The sequence below is a fragment of the Nesoenas mayeri genome, assembly GCF_963082525.1.
Source record: "Nesoenas mayeri genome assembly, chromosome: 7".
Lineage (NCBI taxonomy): Eukaryota > Metazoa > Chordata > Aves > Columbiformes > Columbidae > Nesoenas > Nesoenas mayeri.
This window is the reverse complement of record NC_137551.1, coordinates 26,837,626-26,849,907: the sequence shown is the minus strand read 5'-3', so window position 1 is coordinate 26,849,907 and position 12,282 is coordinate 26,837,626. Positions and strand designations below refer to the sequence as shown.

At 46.9% G+C, this 12,282-nt stretch overlaps 1 protein-coding gene across 1 annotated transcript in view; it reads right to left on the bottom strand.

Moving 5' to 3' along the window:
* NEURL1 (neuralized E3 ubiquitin protein ligase 1) overlaps positions 1 to 5,279 on the bottom strand; it is a gene marked incomplete at both ends in the record, with an annotated part of 155,193 nt that extends 149,914 nt beyond the window's left edge. The window contains one exon of the mRNA XM_080348162.1: positions 5,195 to 5,279. Within this exon, the coding sequence (XP_080204288.1) occupies positions 5,195 to 5,279 (85 nt within the window). The remainder of the gene's footprint in view (positions 1 to 5,194) is intronic.
* Positions 5,280 to 12,282: the final 7,003 nt, after the last annotated feature.

Sequence of the window (12,282 nt, the reverse complement as noted above, 5' to 3'; positions counted from 1 at the left end):
TGCTCTTGGGAAATACAGAACATCACCTGTTGGCAATGCACCAGACAATTTTTCCGGGAAATTTCTGACAAGCTGCAGCATTACCTGCTCCACCAAGAGACTTCAGCACCTTATGAAAAGGGCAATGGGAAAGGAAAAATAAGATCAACAAATTGCTGTGTTCGGAGCAATGGGCAATTTCAGGTAATTTAAATGCAAGAAATCAAAGTTCAGTAGCTTGGAAAAAAATCTAGTTCTTGGAAGAACTAGAAGTCATATAAACCTGAGAACCTCAGGAAGGAAAAGCTTTCTACCTACAACCTAGACACACTGACAGGCCAGAGGGAAACAAGTGCTATCCATGACAGAATAAAGCAGAAGGGCAGGAAGCTGGAAACATCCTTCAAAGCCTTGAATTATGAAACTTCTAACTGTCTGAGGCTGGAAGAAAATTAAATATTACTTTAAGGAAGAACCACCTATTATAGCAGTGGGAGCTGAGGTTATCTCAAAGCATCACTACTGGCATCTGCCCCCAGTGTACTGCTTGCACCCCCACTTCTAATCCCCATGATCATCAGCTGCTGGCGTCCTTTTACTCCCCATTAGTTTTATCTAGCCAGTGCACAAAATGGAGCTGGCAGCAGGACAGTCTTTCCTATCAGCAACATATAATTATTGAAATGCCTGCACCAGCCAGATTACTATCTTCTGCATGTATTTCAGCAGCTCATAAAATACCAGTGAAAGAAGAAAAAAGTCAGATGTACTTATGTGTCAGTAGGATACAGAGTTTGGAACAGCAACTGTAAAAACTCAGGCAAAGACTGTATAATCATGACTGGTCTCTCTTGTGGGGCAGGAAAAGCAACAAAGCCCCTGCCTCCTTGGTAAAGTGCTGCACAACAGGCTGTGTGCTTCTGGGGGCTTGCAGCCAGAACGGCAGAGTCATTCTCTTCAGCAAACCGCTACTGACCCTGACTTTAGGTTTCCTAATAAAAAAGGGGCTAAGAAGAACTGTCCTGCAAAGGTACCAGCCTGCTTCATGTGATATTCTGGGGATATAAACCCCAAATCCTCTCACAGAGATCACCCAGACACATAAGAGCTATCTATATGAATGAGCAGTAAGTACAGGGGACCATGGAAGCTCCCAGCACAACATGACTCAGACCTCAACAGGAGCCTCCAGATACCACTGTCATGCAGATAATAAAGAATAACCCATGAGCAATCAGCCACTGCCAAAAGAGAGGATCTCTGACTAGCTCGGGCTGTCTCTGTTATACAGCACATACATTCTTTTGCATAAATATCATGGGTGCATTAACCCGTGATAAAAATGACAGGAAGAAATCCCGCTACCTTCCAAGGCAAGAGAGGGCTCAGGAAAGAGCAGCAAACCTGAGCAAGAGCCTGGAGGAAAGGATTTAAGAGAGGAGACAGTAATACTTCTTAGCTTTTACAATGTAATATTGATCTGCTGTCCACAGAAATGGCTAAGCTTTCTTGAAACTGAGGACACAGAGACAAGTGAGGATGAAGAGCCACTTGCCCACGGAGCACAGAAGGTGGCATTCAGGTCCCACGCCTCACCTCTGGCCCAAGGGCTAGCAAAAACTGGATTTCTAGCATTCTGGACCAGCAAATCTGGGAAGTACACAACAGCTCTAACAGGGTACACAGCCCATACATCACAGTTCAACATAGCCAGTAAGGCTGAGCAGTAGGAAGAAATGCAACAGCTGCAGAGATTTGGAAGATGCAACAGTCTGCAAGGAGAGCAGTTTACCAAGATACACCAGGATTGAAAAGGAGAATTAAGAGAGAAGACTTAATAGACTGTCTTGGAAGAACCCTGAGACAGGGAGATGAGGGGGATGTATGTCTCAAGAAATAATAGAAGTCTCTTTGATTGAACAGTTCAAGCCAGACTGCCCTGGCACTAGTAAATAAACAGTACACAGAGCCACTGATGCAAAGGTTGACCTTTTTCATCTCAGAATCTAGATTAGATACAACTGAAGTTTTCCTACTCAGTTCCACTCCAAACAATCACACAGACCTTGTTTGAGAGTTATTGCAAACCATATTTCAGAGAGCATGAACAGCAAAAATTTCCTGTACTTTATCTGGCTGCATCGTTAGGAGATTGTTACCAGATAATCATGATCTTTTGCTCTGTGTTAGGAAATTACACAATGGATCACCTTCCGTCACCCCAGAGAAACAGCCACGTCTGGGTTATGGGAAGGGAAATACTCACAAGAATGCTGAAAATAATCTCACCTCAACCTCCACATCATGCTATCACCAAGTGGCAACCTCTTTACAACCACTGGCCGTGACTTTAAGATTAACATCCACATCAAGACCATGGCATCTGATCAGCTGCAGTTCTAGAGGACTTCTGTTTCCACTGGCTAGAATTCATTGTCCCCAAGATGGCAGAAGCCTGCAGGCAGGCTGTGACACCGAAATCTGGATTAACAATCCAGGCATAACATACTGCTTTGGAACAGGTAATCCCAAAGTGTTCATGTCTATCAGTTACTAGTGAACAGTAATGTGAAGTTATTTTATAAAGGACTGGACAAAACAGGTTTTAAAGCACTGCCCTACTTTGAAAGCAACTCTAAAATCATCAGCCCAGGGTTGCAGGTTTACTATTGCAGGCATCTTCAGTAAAGACCTGCCTGTTTCAGATACCTGGTTTTACAGCTGCAGCTGCAGTCTGAGAATCAAGTTGGGTGCTTTTCTTCTTATGCATGATCACCAAAAGCAAAACAAGTATTCTGCCAGCCATTCCAGTTTTCAGCGATATTTCTGTGTGATGCGTTCGGTACCACCAAAAGTATCAGATAGTCCCCAGAAAATCTGCGTAACTAAAGGCGACTATTTTCAACAGGACTAACAGAGAGGTTTCAAAATTTTCAGTACACGTGGGCAACAGGTCTATGATGAATGGAGATCTTATTTCTTATACAGCAGAGATGAACTTGCAAGGTTCAGGGGCCCCAGACCACCTTGAGAAACTTAACGCAGTCATAGTTTCTTCTTTGGCAAGAATGAGCCTAAATCATCCCTGGCACCAGGTTGTGAAGAGATCATCACAGAAGAAGAGTACTAGATGGTGGACAAATTATGAAAATTCAGTATCCCTAGCACTGAGCTAGACACTGGGGGAAGAACAACTGGGGACCTTCAATTAAAATACACTTTACAAAATGTTAAATGGCAGATATGTAACAAAACTGTGTGACATTCATACTTTTGCTGCTATGCCTCCAGACCATTTTACAGGAACCTGTCAGATGCAATCAGACTTGTTTATTCTGTATTTAAATGTAGGACCCGAGGCAGTCTGCTTTCAAAAAAGACAGAAAAGGCACATATTGTCCCTGGCAGTTGCTTGTTTTTTACAACAAAGGCAATGTCTTCTTAACTCTTTACTCCAAACCAAAATTATTTCAGTGCTCTGCTATGTTACAGCCTTGAGAACATTTCTGCTTGCTGCCTCAACACAGGCAGAAATTTAATAAAAATGTAAATTAATGGAAGAAAGAAAGAAACAAAGTGCCATTAACACACACACCCCTCCCCCCCAAAAAATCAGGTGTTTCATACAGGGCATCTTCAAAAATCTCACGTAAGCCACTGATAATGGATTAAGTGCCAGTGTCCCTTCTGGCTCCAGTTCATAAATTCTTATCTGCTTAAGGTTGCTGCAGAAAGATTTCCAGCTGACAGCATGATTCTTAAGAGATAAATCCTCCTTGGCAGTTTACAATTGCATACCAACTACTACAGCATTGCTTGTGCCTTCATGTTTGCATTGTTAGAGGACAACAGTTCACCGTTCAGGGTTCAGCATCCCACTCCTTGCAAGTCAATTTTAAGTACAGCCATTGACTGGGCTGAGTTTGTGACTGACTTTGTCCATGACAGAGCAGCAAGCATTTGTAACATCTCCTTGCATGGCCATCAAAAAAGCTGTAATATAATCACACTCACTTCACAAAACTGTTCTGAATCATCCGAGTACAGAGGAAAAGAGCAGAGAGGTGTAACAGAAGAATAACATGAGTATCAGAAAATCCTTCAGTATAACAACCAGTTGACTAGCTCACAATTAACCACTTCCACTCCCCTACACCATGTCAAAGATGTATCTGAAAGCTCAGTAAAAATGCAGGTGAACAGCAACATCTCTGTTTTCCACACTGGTGGCTGCAAATTCTGCAACACACTAGGGAAGCTGCAACAAGTTTTGACCACCTGAAATGGCTGTGGGAGCAGCATCTTCCCTCATTCCCTGCTTACAGAGAGATGGCTGACATCCTCTGCTCTCATCACTCAGTGCCTTTGGCTGTGAAAATGTGCTTAGTGAAGAGGTACCCAGGTAGCATTGAACACATATGGTGTGCACTGCTGCCCAAGGAAATCCCTTTTAAGAATGACGGGTTATTTTCTGCTACCACCCACACAGTTTACAGCCAAAGGAGGCAAAAAAGGGCAGGGACAGAGGAGACCTTGGGCAGTCGCTCTTGCTCACCTTACACAAGTCATGCCCATTGGATTTGGTCTGGACAGTGCCCCAGGATTTCAGAAAAGGGATTTCACCTTTATGAGGTGCAGAATAACCACATAAGCTGGACAAGGAGCCCCAAATATCCCCTGCCCTCCTCCAAACAGGACTGACAGACATGCATACACAGACACTTTCCTGGAGCACCCAGAAAATACACCAAAGCAAAGCTTATGTTCACCAAGATGCAGCTGGGGACTTTTTGGTGGTCCAACCCCCCTGTCACGTTGTCCTTTGCTTTTCTGAGGTGCCACTGCCTGGTGAACCCTGCGCACCAATTAGCCACCCATGGGGCAGGGGCTGGGAGAACAGTGGTGGGGCTCACACTGCCAGAGGCCATGGGGTGCCAGGCATGGAATCATCCCACCCTGGGGTGCCATGGAAGCCCAGCCTGTCCCGAGATGCTGGGGGTGCCCATCTGGCACTGGGTGCTCAGGGATCTATGAGTGCCTAGGGATCTCATCCCAATGTGGGATCCCTGGGTGCCCAAGGTTAGTGTTCTGTCTGGGTGCCCATCCCACCTCGGGGTGCCCAGAGCACCCATCCCGCACACAACCGCTGGGGTGCTTCGGGTGCCCCGGGGCACCGAGGGTGTCCGTCGTGCCGGGGACGCCGGCCGAGCCGTACCTTTGAGATGGTGGTGGCGGGCGCGGTGCAGGCGGCTCTGGCCGCCGCGGGGCAGCGCGGGGATGCTGGAGAAGCGGCTCCCCATGGCGACATCCGAGCCGGGCCGGGCGGCACCGCTCAAGGTCTCTCTCTGGGGGCGGGGGCGGTGGCAGCGGCGGGGGGCAGCGCTCCGCCGGCGTCTCCCGTGCTCACTCCGACGCCGACAGCCCCGCTCCCGCCCGCCGCCCGCCGGGCCCCATGCCCCGCGCTGCCGCCGCCCTCCGCGGGGCCGCGCCGGCTCCGCTCGGCTCCGCCGCTGCTCGGTACGGCGGGGCGGGGACACTGCAGCCCCCGCGCCGCGCCCTGTCGCCATGGAGACAGTTGTTCCGCCCCAGGAGTGGGGGGGCCTCCGCGCATCGCCCAGATGTGCCACCGCTGGCGCGACAGGTGGGGACAGGCAGGACCCTCTCCCGACCCCCCCAGAGCTCGGTCCCGGGCACATGGACCGGGACCCCGCGGGGAGGGCGGCGGCACCGCCACGTCCCGGCTCCCCGGCAGCAAACGCGGCCGGCCTTCCCCCCAGAGCACCCTGCAGCTCCGGCTTCCCCTTACATCACAAAGATGCCCAGGACGACACACGCCAAGGGGCAGACGCTGGGTCATGGACACTATTTTCCTCCCCAGCCCATGAGGAAAGGCTCCTCGTGGAGCAGTGCACCTTCACTTCCCCGGGACGCTGCTCGGGTGGACCTCCCTCACACCTGCTGGTGCTAAACCTGCTTCCCCGAGGCCAGCCCAGCACCCTCCCAGTAAGGAAATTTGTGGTTGAATCCAGGTCCCTCAAAGAAACTGCATCATGCATTAACATCCAGCCAAGCAGACATGCTGTGCTAGGATGTGACTGTCCTAAAGCAATTAGAATTCTCATGGATGCAAAAACATCAGAGCAGCATTCAGGGGAAGGCAAAGCAGATGGGCAAGCAGCTCCTTCTCCGGCCCTGGGGCAGGTGGACAAGAAGGCAGATAGTCAGTGGGATGTGTGGGTCCCTTACTGGTCCCCAACCTACCCTGCACCCACTGCTGTACTTCACTCTCTAAGCAGCAAGGAGCTCCAGCCAAGCTCAGGGAAGTAGGGTAGGATAGAAATGGGGTAAAGGGAAACACTTCACTGGCAGGTCTCTCCTGTGAAGGGTCAGAAGCCTGTACTGGTGAAATGCTTAGCATGGGGCACTGCCTGCACATCTGGCTTCTGAAACCGCTGCAGTATAACCACGGCCCACATGAACTGTGACTGCCTTGGGTGGCTGGAGCCCTCTGTGCAGAGATGAGGTTCCTCACAGCTACACGTGTACAGGCACCGGTGCTGCAGGCATGAAACACTCTCACACCCGCACAAGCCATGCCCATATCTGCTGTGAGAGAGAAGGTCCAATGTTAGTATCACATCTGTGCACCACCAGATGGGGTGGACACACCACTTTGCCCACTCTGGAGCACCCAAGGCCAGTGAGTTACTTCATGAAAGTAGCCAGGACTATACAGGCTGGTGAGGTTCCCTCACCCCAGCAACACCTCAGCTATACAGGGATTTTTGCTGTGATGAGCACAATCCAGGACCTGGAGGAGTCCAAGTGGCACCACACTAAAATAGATCCACAGCTGATGCTGGTCGTCTGCATGTCTACATTACCTTTTTCTTTAGAGAGGACTGTAGGTTCTGGAGAAACACACATTTGCAAGCTTCATCCAGCATTTCAGCAAATGATTCAGGGCAGCTTCAGGTCAGCTATGTCAGGGCTGTAAAATGTCTTTTTCTTTCCTTCTGCTGAAAAAAAAAAAATGTTCAGCTTCCTTCCAAAAGGTGATTTTGTCTGTTTATATATCCACCTCTACTCTCTCCTCTCCCTCCTCCTGGTAAACATAAGAAAAGTCCTTCCTGGACAGGGATCACACATGAATATTTTTATGCTGAAAACTGTTACTGCCATGATTTACCCACCCACAGAGCCAGAAGATGCACTGTTCTCTGAAATCACTCAGGTGCATGCACAAGAAGAAAAAAGTCCTTCTGAGGTCAAACAATAAGACTTGATAAGAAACGTTGAAAATCTACAACCAAAATCTCATGCTGAATTCAGGATGAGGATTTCTTTTGGTGCATGTGATGCAGAAGTCCAGGCAGAGGAACCACTATCATCCCGTCCAGCCTTAGCTTGCAATATGAGTGTGACGTGCGCCATGTTTTTGCATCCTTCCTCATCCTCTCAGAAGCTAAAAGGGATGACCATGCCACTCAAAGTGCTGCCATGGCAGTGCAGGGGTTGAACTAAAACACAAGCCTGCTGATGTTCAGTGTTGTCTGCTATAGTGGGTCCTGCTCTGGTCCCATGTTAAGTCCACCATCTGCCATCATAAGCAGGCAGCTTGTGAGCAGAGGTAGGACAGAGACTGAGTCACATCTTTATTTATATCCTTTGTGAACATTTTATTTCCAGCCAGCTCATCACAGTGAGCCCATGGAGAAACATGGGACTACAATGGCCCTTACATGGTACTCCATAGCATGAAGGGTATTGGTCTCTTCTTCTAAGTAGCAAGTGATAGGACAAGAGGAAATAGCCTCAAGTTGCACCAGGGGAGGTTTAGATTGGATATTAGGAAAAAATTCTTCATGGAAAGTGCTGTGAAGCAGCGGAAAAGGCTGCCCAGCGAAGTGGTGGAGTCACCATCCCTGGAAGCGTTTAAAAGACATATAGAAGAGGTTATTCGAGACATGGTTTAGTGCTAGAGTTAGGTTAGGTTATGGTTGGACTCAATGATCCTGAGGGTCTTTTCCAACCAAAATGATTCTATGACTCCAACTCTAGCTCCCCATCACACAATGCCTTCCGTCTTGCTGAACCTAATTGTCTGCAACCAAGAAAAGAAAAAAAACAACAAAAAAAAAATCTATGCTCTTTGGCATTTTCTTTTCTCTAATCTCTCTTTGTGCCTGTCCTTGAATTGTAAGAGATCTTTTTATAAGAACTGTTGCTTTTCTGGGAAACCTCATGTTTTATGTGGCAGAAAGGGGTGTAATCGGAAGGCAAAATATAATGGAAAGAGGCATCTTTCCATTGTATAAAAGAGATCTTGAAAAAGGAAAGGTACCAGAGTTTTGGACTGGAGGCATAGAGGACATCCATATAATAGCATAAGAAACATTTCTGTGCAGTCATCCACTAAATTACAGGCACTCACACATGCATCATGCATGTTGCTAAACTATGCCTTGTGCGATAGCTCACTGCAAGGCGGACCTGCTCCCAGAAGGACCAAGTGCTTTCAGCTTCCACCAAATCCACTCTGAGTTTTAGACATGAGGCACCAATTTAATCTTGGTACCATAACGTGAAGATTAAACTGTGTCTCACATGATCGATAGATTATGTGCTCAACCAGCTCCCTTTTCACCTTGGAGAACTGAGATAAAGCACAGTTACATCGGTGAAAGGGGGAAGGCGTATAGATTCACCTTAGCAACATGTTCCACTTCTGTGAGGAATGGGCTTCGTTTTGCCTGACACCACAGCCTACAGTTAACACCATGGGGAGGAATGCTAAACAGCAACAGGGTTTTGCTGTGATCATATCTTGGTTCACTTTATCAAAGAGTCTTTGAATTTCCTCCTGACACCATTGGAGAAGGAGTGAGAAGGAGGGGCTGTCTTGCTGTCCTTGCCAAGTTACGTCAGCTCTTCCTGCAGAAAATGTTGAGCAGGGTGAGAAATATGCTCTGTGATCACAGGGGCCCTTGACAGACAAAACAGGATCACACTGATTCTGGGGTTTTGCCTTTTTCCTGTGCTGCAGCAACAGGTAACGATGAAAAGCTTGCCAAAACCACAGGGCTTTCATGCCAGTGAGTCAGGATGTTGCTGATTTTTTAGTACTAGTGATATAAATTGATTTGGCTAATTAGAAACACGCAGTTTCTTGGTAACAATCCTGTCAGGTAGTGGGGGTCTGGTGGAGAGAGAATGCTGTGTGATAGAGCAGGATGAGTTTGCACTGAATTATAATTCCCCTCTGCCTTCTGTATCTGCACAGGGGAAGCTGACCACCAGTTTGTAATTTGTACTGAGAAGCCAATGGAGACAATGCAAGCAGCCCATGAATGCTATCTGAAATGAGCATTGGCTATGGTAAAGGTCCTAACATCACAATTATCATTATGAACAAACACAAGCAGAAAGCCGCTGCAGTCACATCTGCTCATGGAACAATATCTACTGACTTAACTCACAACACCACCCATGGCTTCTCTACCTGAAAGCCGGGTGCAAGGATGAGCTCCAGCTGTTCAGCTCAGATATATGCCAAAGAGGAAAGAGACTAAATGTGGAGAAGGATTTGTGAGACAACTGTAGGGTAACAGCTAAATGCTAGATCTGGTACATGGGCACGCTTTCAGGCTGTGAAGGGGACAAGACCAGCTGAGTGCTTTTGCATCTAAGGACTCTTGGTATTTTGCAAAGATCTCTAACTCTGAAGCACTATGCAGCTACAAAGCAAATGTAGTTAAAAATTCCCTTTGCAAAGCCTGTGCTTGTGCCTTCTAGGCACATCATCCCTCAAGGGGTTACACAAGAAACCAGGCAACCACAAACAAGGTATAATTATGAAGAATCACCGGGACAGGAGCACATGCAAAGCCCGAGCCAGCGTTGCCAGAGACTTGTGCAAACACGTCAGAATTTACACCCTGAGAGGATGCTCAGATTAGGAGGTGTGACCCAAGGGATGAGCATCATAGAATAAAATACAGAGCAGTGAGTGGATCCTGTCGAGGTCCTTTTGGCTTTGAAATGCATGGGATCCAGTAGGCTGGACCACTCACTGGCATGTGAGTGGAGGTGCTAAGTAATTTGACACATCATGGCTTAACCACCTTGTACACACATTAGAAACATTTATCTCAACAGTAATCCAAAGGATTGAATGTTTCCCACATTTTCCTGTTTTCCTCCACCTCCAGATGGAGAAACTGAGGCAACAAGCTGATTTGACCTACGTGGCACTCAAAGCAGCAAAGGGACTGAGTATGGGGATATGCCATACATCCCTTCCAGAGCAAGCTTTGGTCCACTGGGCCCTGCTGATTTCACACACCCACCTAATTCTTTGCCTTATGTATTTTAGAAGGATCTGCAAAATATGTGAGTTGTTACTTAATTTGCCGTAATTAAATGCTGGCATCAGAACTTCAACAGATGTGGAAGGAAAAGCCACACCTATCCATGAAAAGTACAGATCTGCATGCTGCAGGGAGAACAGATCATTTGAGAAATACTCACTGCACCTAATTATTGTGCTAATCTCCTAATTTATGTATTTCAAATTGCCTGAATGGCAGTTGGCCAATGGCATTCTTGACATGGCATGTATCACCCCAAAATGAAATGCCCCACAGCTGCTACATCAGGAAGGTTTGCCCCAATTGCTGTCACTCTGAAACTGATGCAAAGCTGGATGGAAGAGTCAGATGGGATGGAATCAAATTCAGCATTATGAATTAAAATAGGACAGGATGGCTAGAGTTTGCCCTCAGTCATAGGTGAACAATTTCTTGCCTGTGGGTTTCTGTGTCTAACAGGACAACAGATTTTACAGCAGCAGCCAGCAAAGTCTAGAAAGACATTTCTAGAAATATTAGCTTGAAGCAAAGAGGGGAAACAAATCTGTAGATGTAAACCTCCACCAACATTTAAAAGTTTAGTCACAGACAACAGTCAACAAAAAGTCATAATGACAGGTGATCATCATATTTGGTGTTCTTTCCCTGAGAAAGCTAAATCCTAGGTCACCTCTTTTGTAAGAAACGTAGATACTAGTTTTCTACAAGTGAGGTAGGAAATAAGTTTACATCTTTCATGATGCACTGTTTCTACAGTGTGCAGACTGGGAAAACATGTTTTGTACAGCCACCTTGATGCTTCAGATTAATTCTGTTTGTTTTCTGACCTTTACATTAGAAGTTCTCCCATTTATCAGCACAGGATCTGCACAAGAACAGAAGCTTCAGCCTGACCTTAAAGGCAGAACCACAGTAGCACTTACATGACACTTTGGTGCATCATATATGCACAGATATCCATCCTGGTGGCTGATGGAAAAATTGATTTCCTGGACTGAAGCTTGTGCAGCCCACCAGGTTCCTCTTACTGCTGGCATCAAGCTACTAGACTTGCTTTTCTAAGCTTTTCAGAGCCCCAGCTACATCCTGCAGGACAATAGGGTTGATTCCTGTCTTTAGTTAAGCCTAGTGCCCCCTTCTACTTTTGTGTAGAAATTAGCCTATGCTCACGTATACACTCCATCCAGCCCACTCATACACCCTGAACCTCCAGGCTGTTTCCAACCTTGCATGTGACACTATGCAATTCATACTGTTTCTTGCCTCACAAGCTCTGACAAAGCCTGTCCTAACCCTCTTAGGCTCTTACCTCCATCAGTTGTTCAAAGTCAACCTTCTATTTCACATTTACTGGAAAGGGAAAACTTTCAGAAGAGGGAGAAAGGCACAGAGAGACTGCATGGATTTTTCATAGGGTTTCTTATGCCTCCAGTCCTCCTACATTTGTCCCTCTCACACTTTGCAGCTGCTAGGTTGAGATGTCTCACCCTATATCAACCCCCTTATTAAATTGCCCATCAAGCAGCTTCATGGAGAGCAGCTCTTTCGTGCTGCCCTTCCAGACACTTTCCATAAAAGCAAGCAAAGCCATTTCATTTATCTGCCTTAAAACTAAAACTCCTCTGCTGCAGTGTCCTGTAAGCCTTCCCCAGCAGTCTGCACGGCTGTATGGGGACCAACACTGACCACGATATTCAGCATCCCAATAGCATTTCACTCTGGTGCCACAGAGGACATGGAATTCCACTCTGTGATCCTGCCACCATAGGAACAATCTGGGGCTCACCCACAGCAGCATTTTTGGGAAGATGTGCACCCTTAACTTGAAAGCACTGTGTAATAGCAGAGATCTCACACTCAAGAGAAGTTGCTGCAACAATAATTGACCTCACAGTTAAAAATATGTGCATACTGTCCAGCTGTAAGTTTGCTA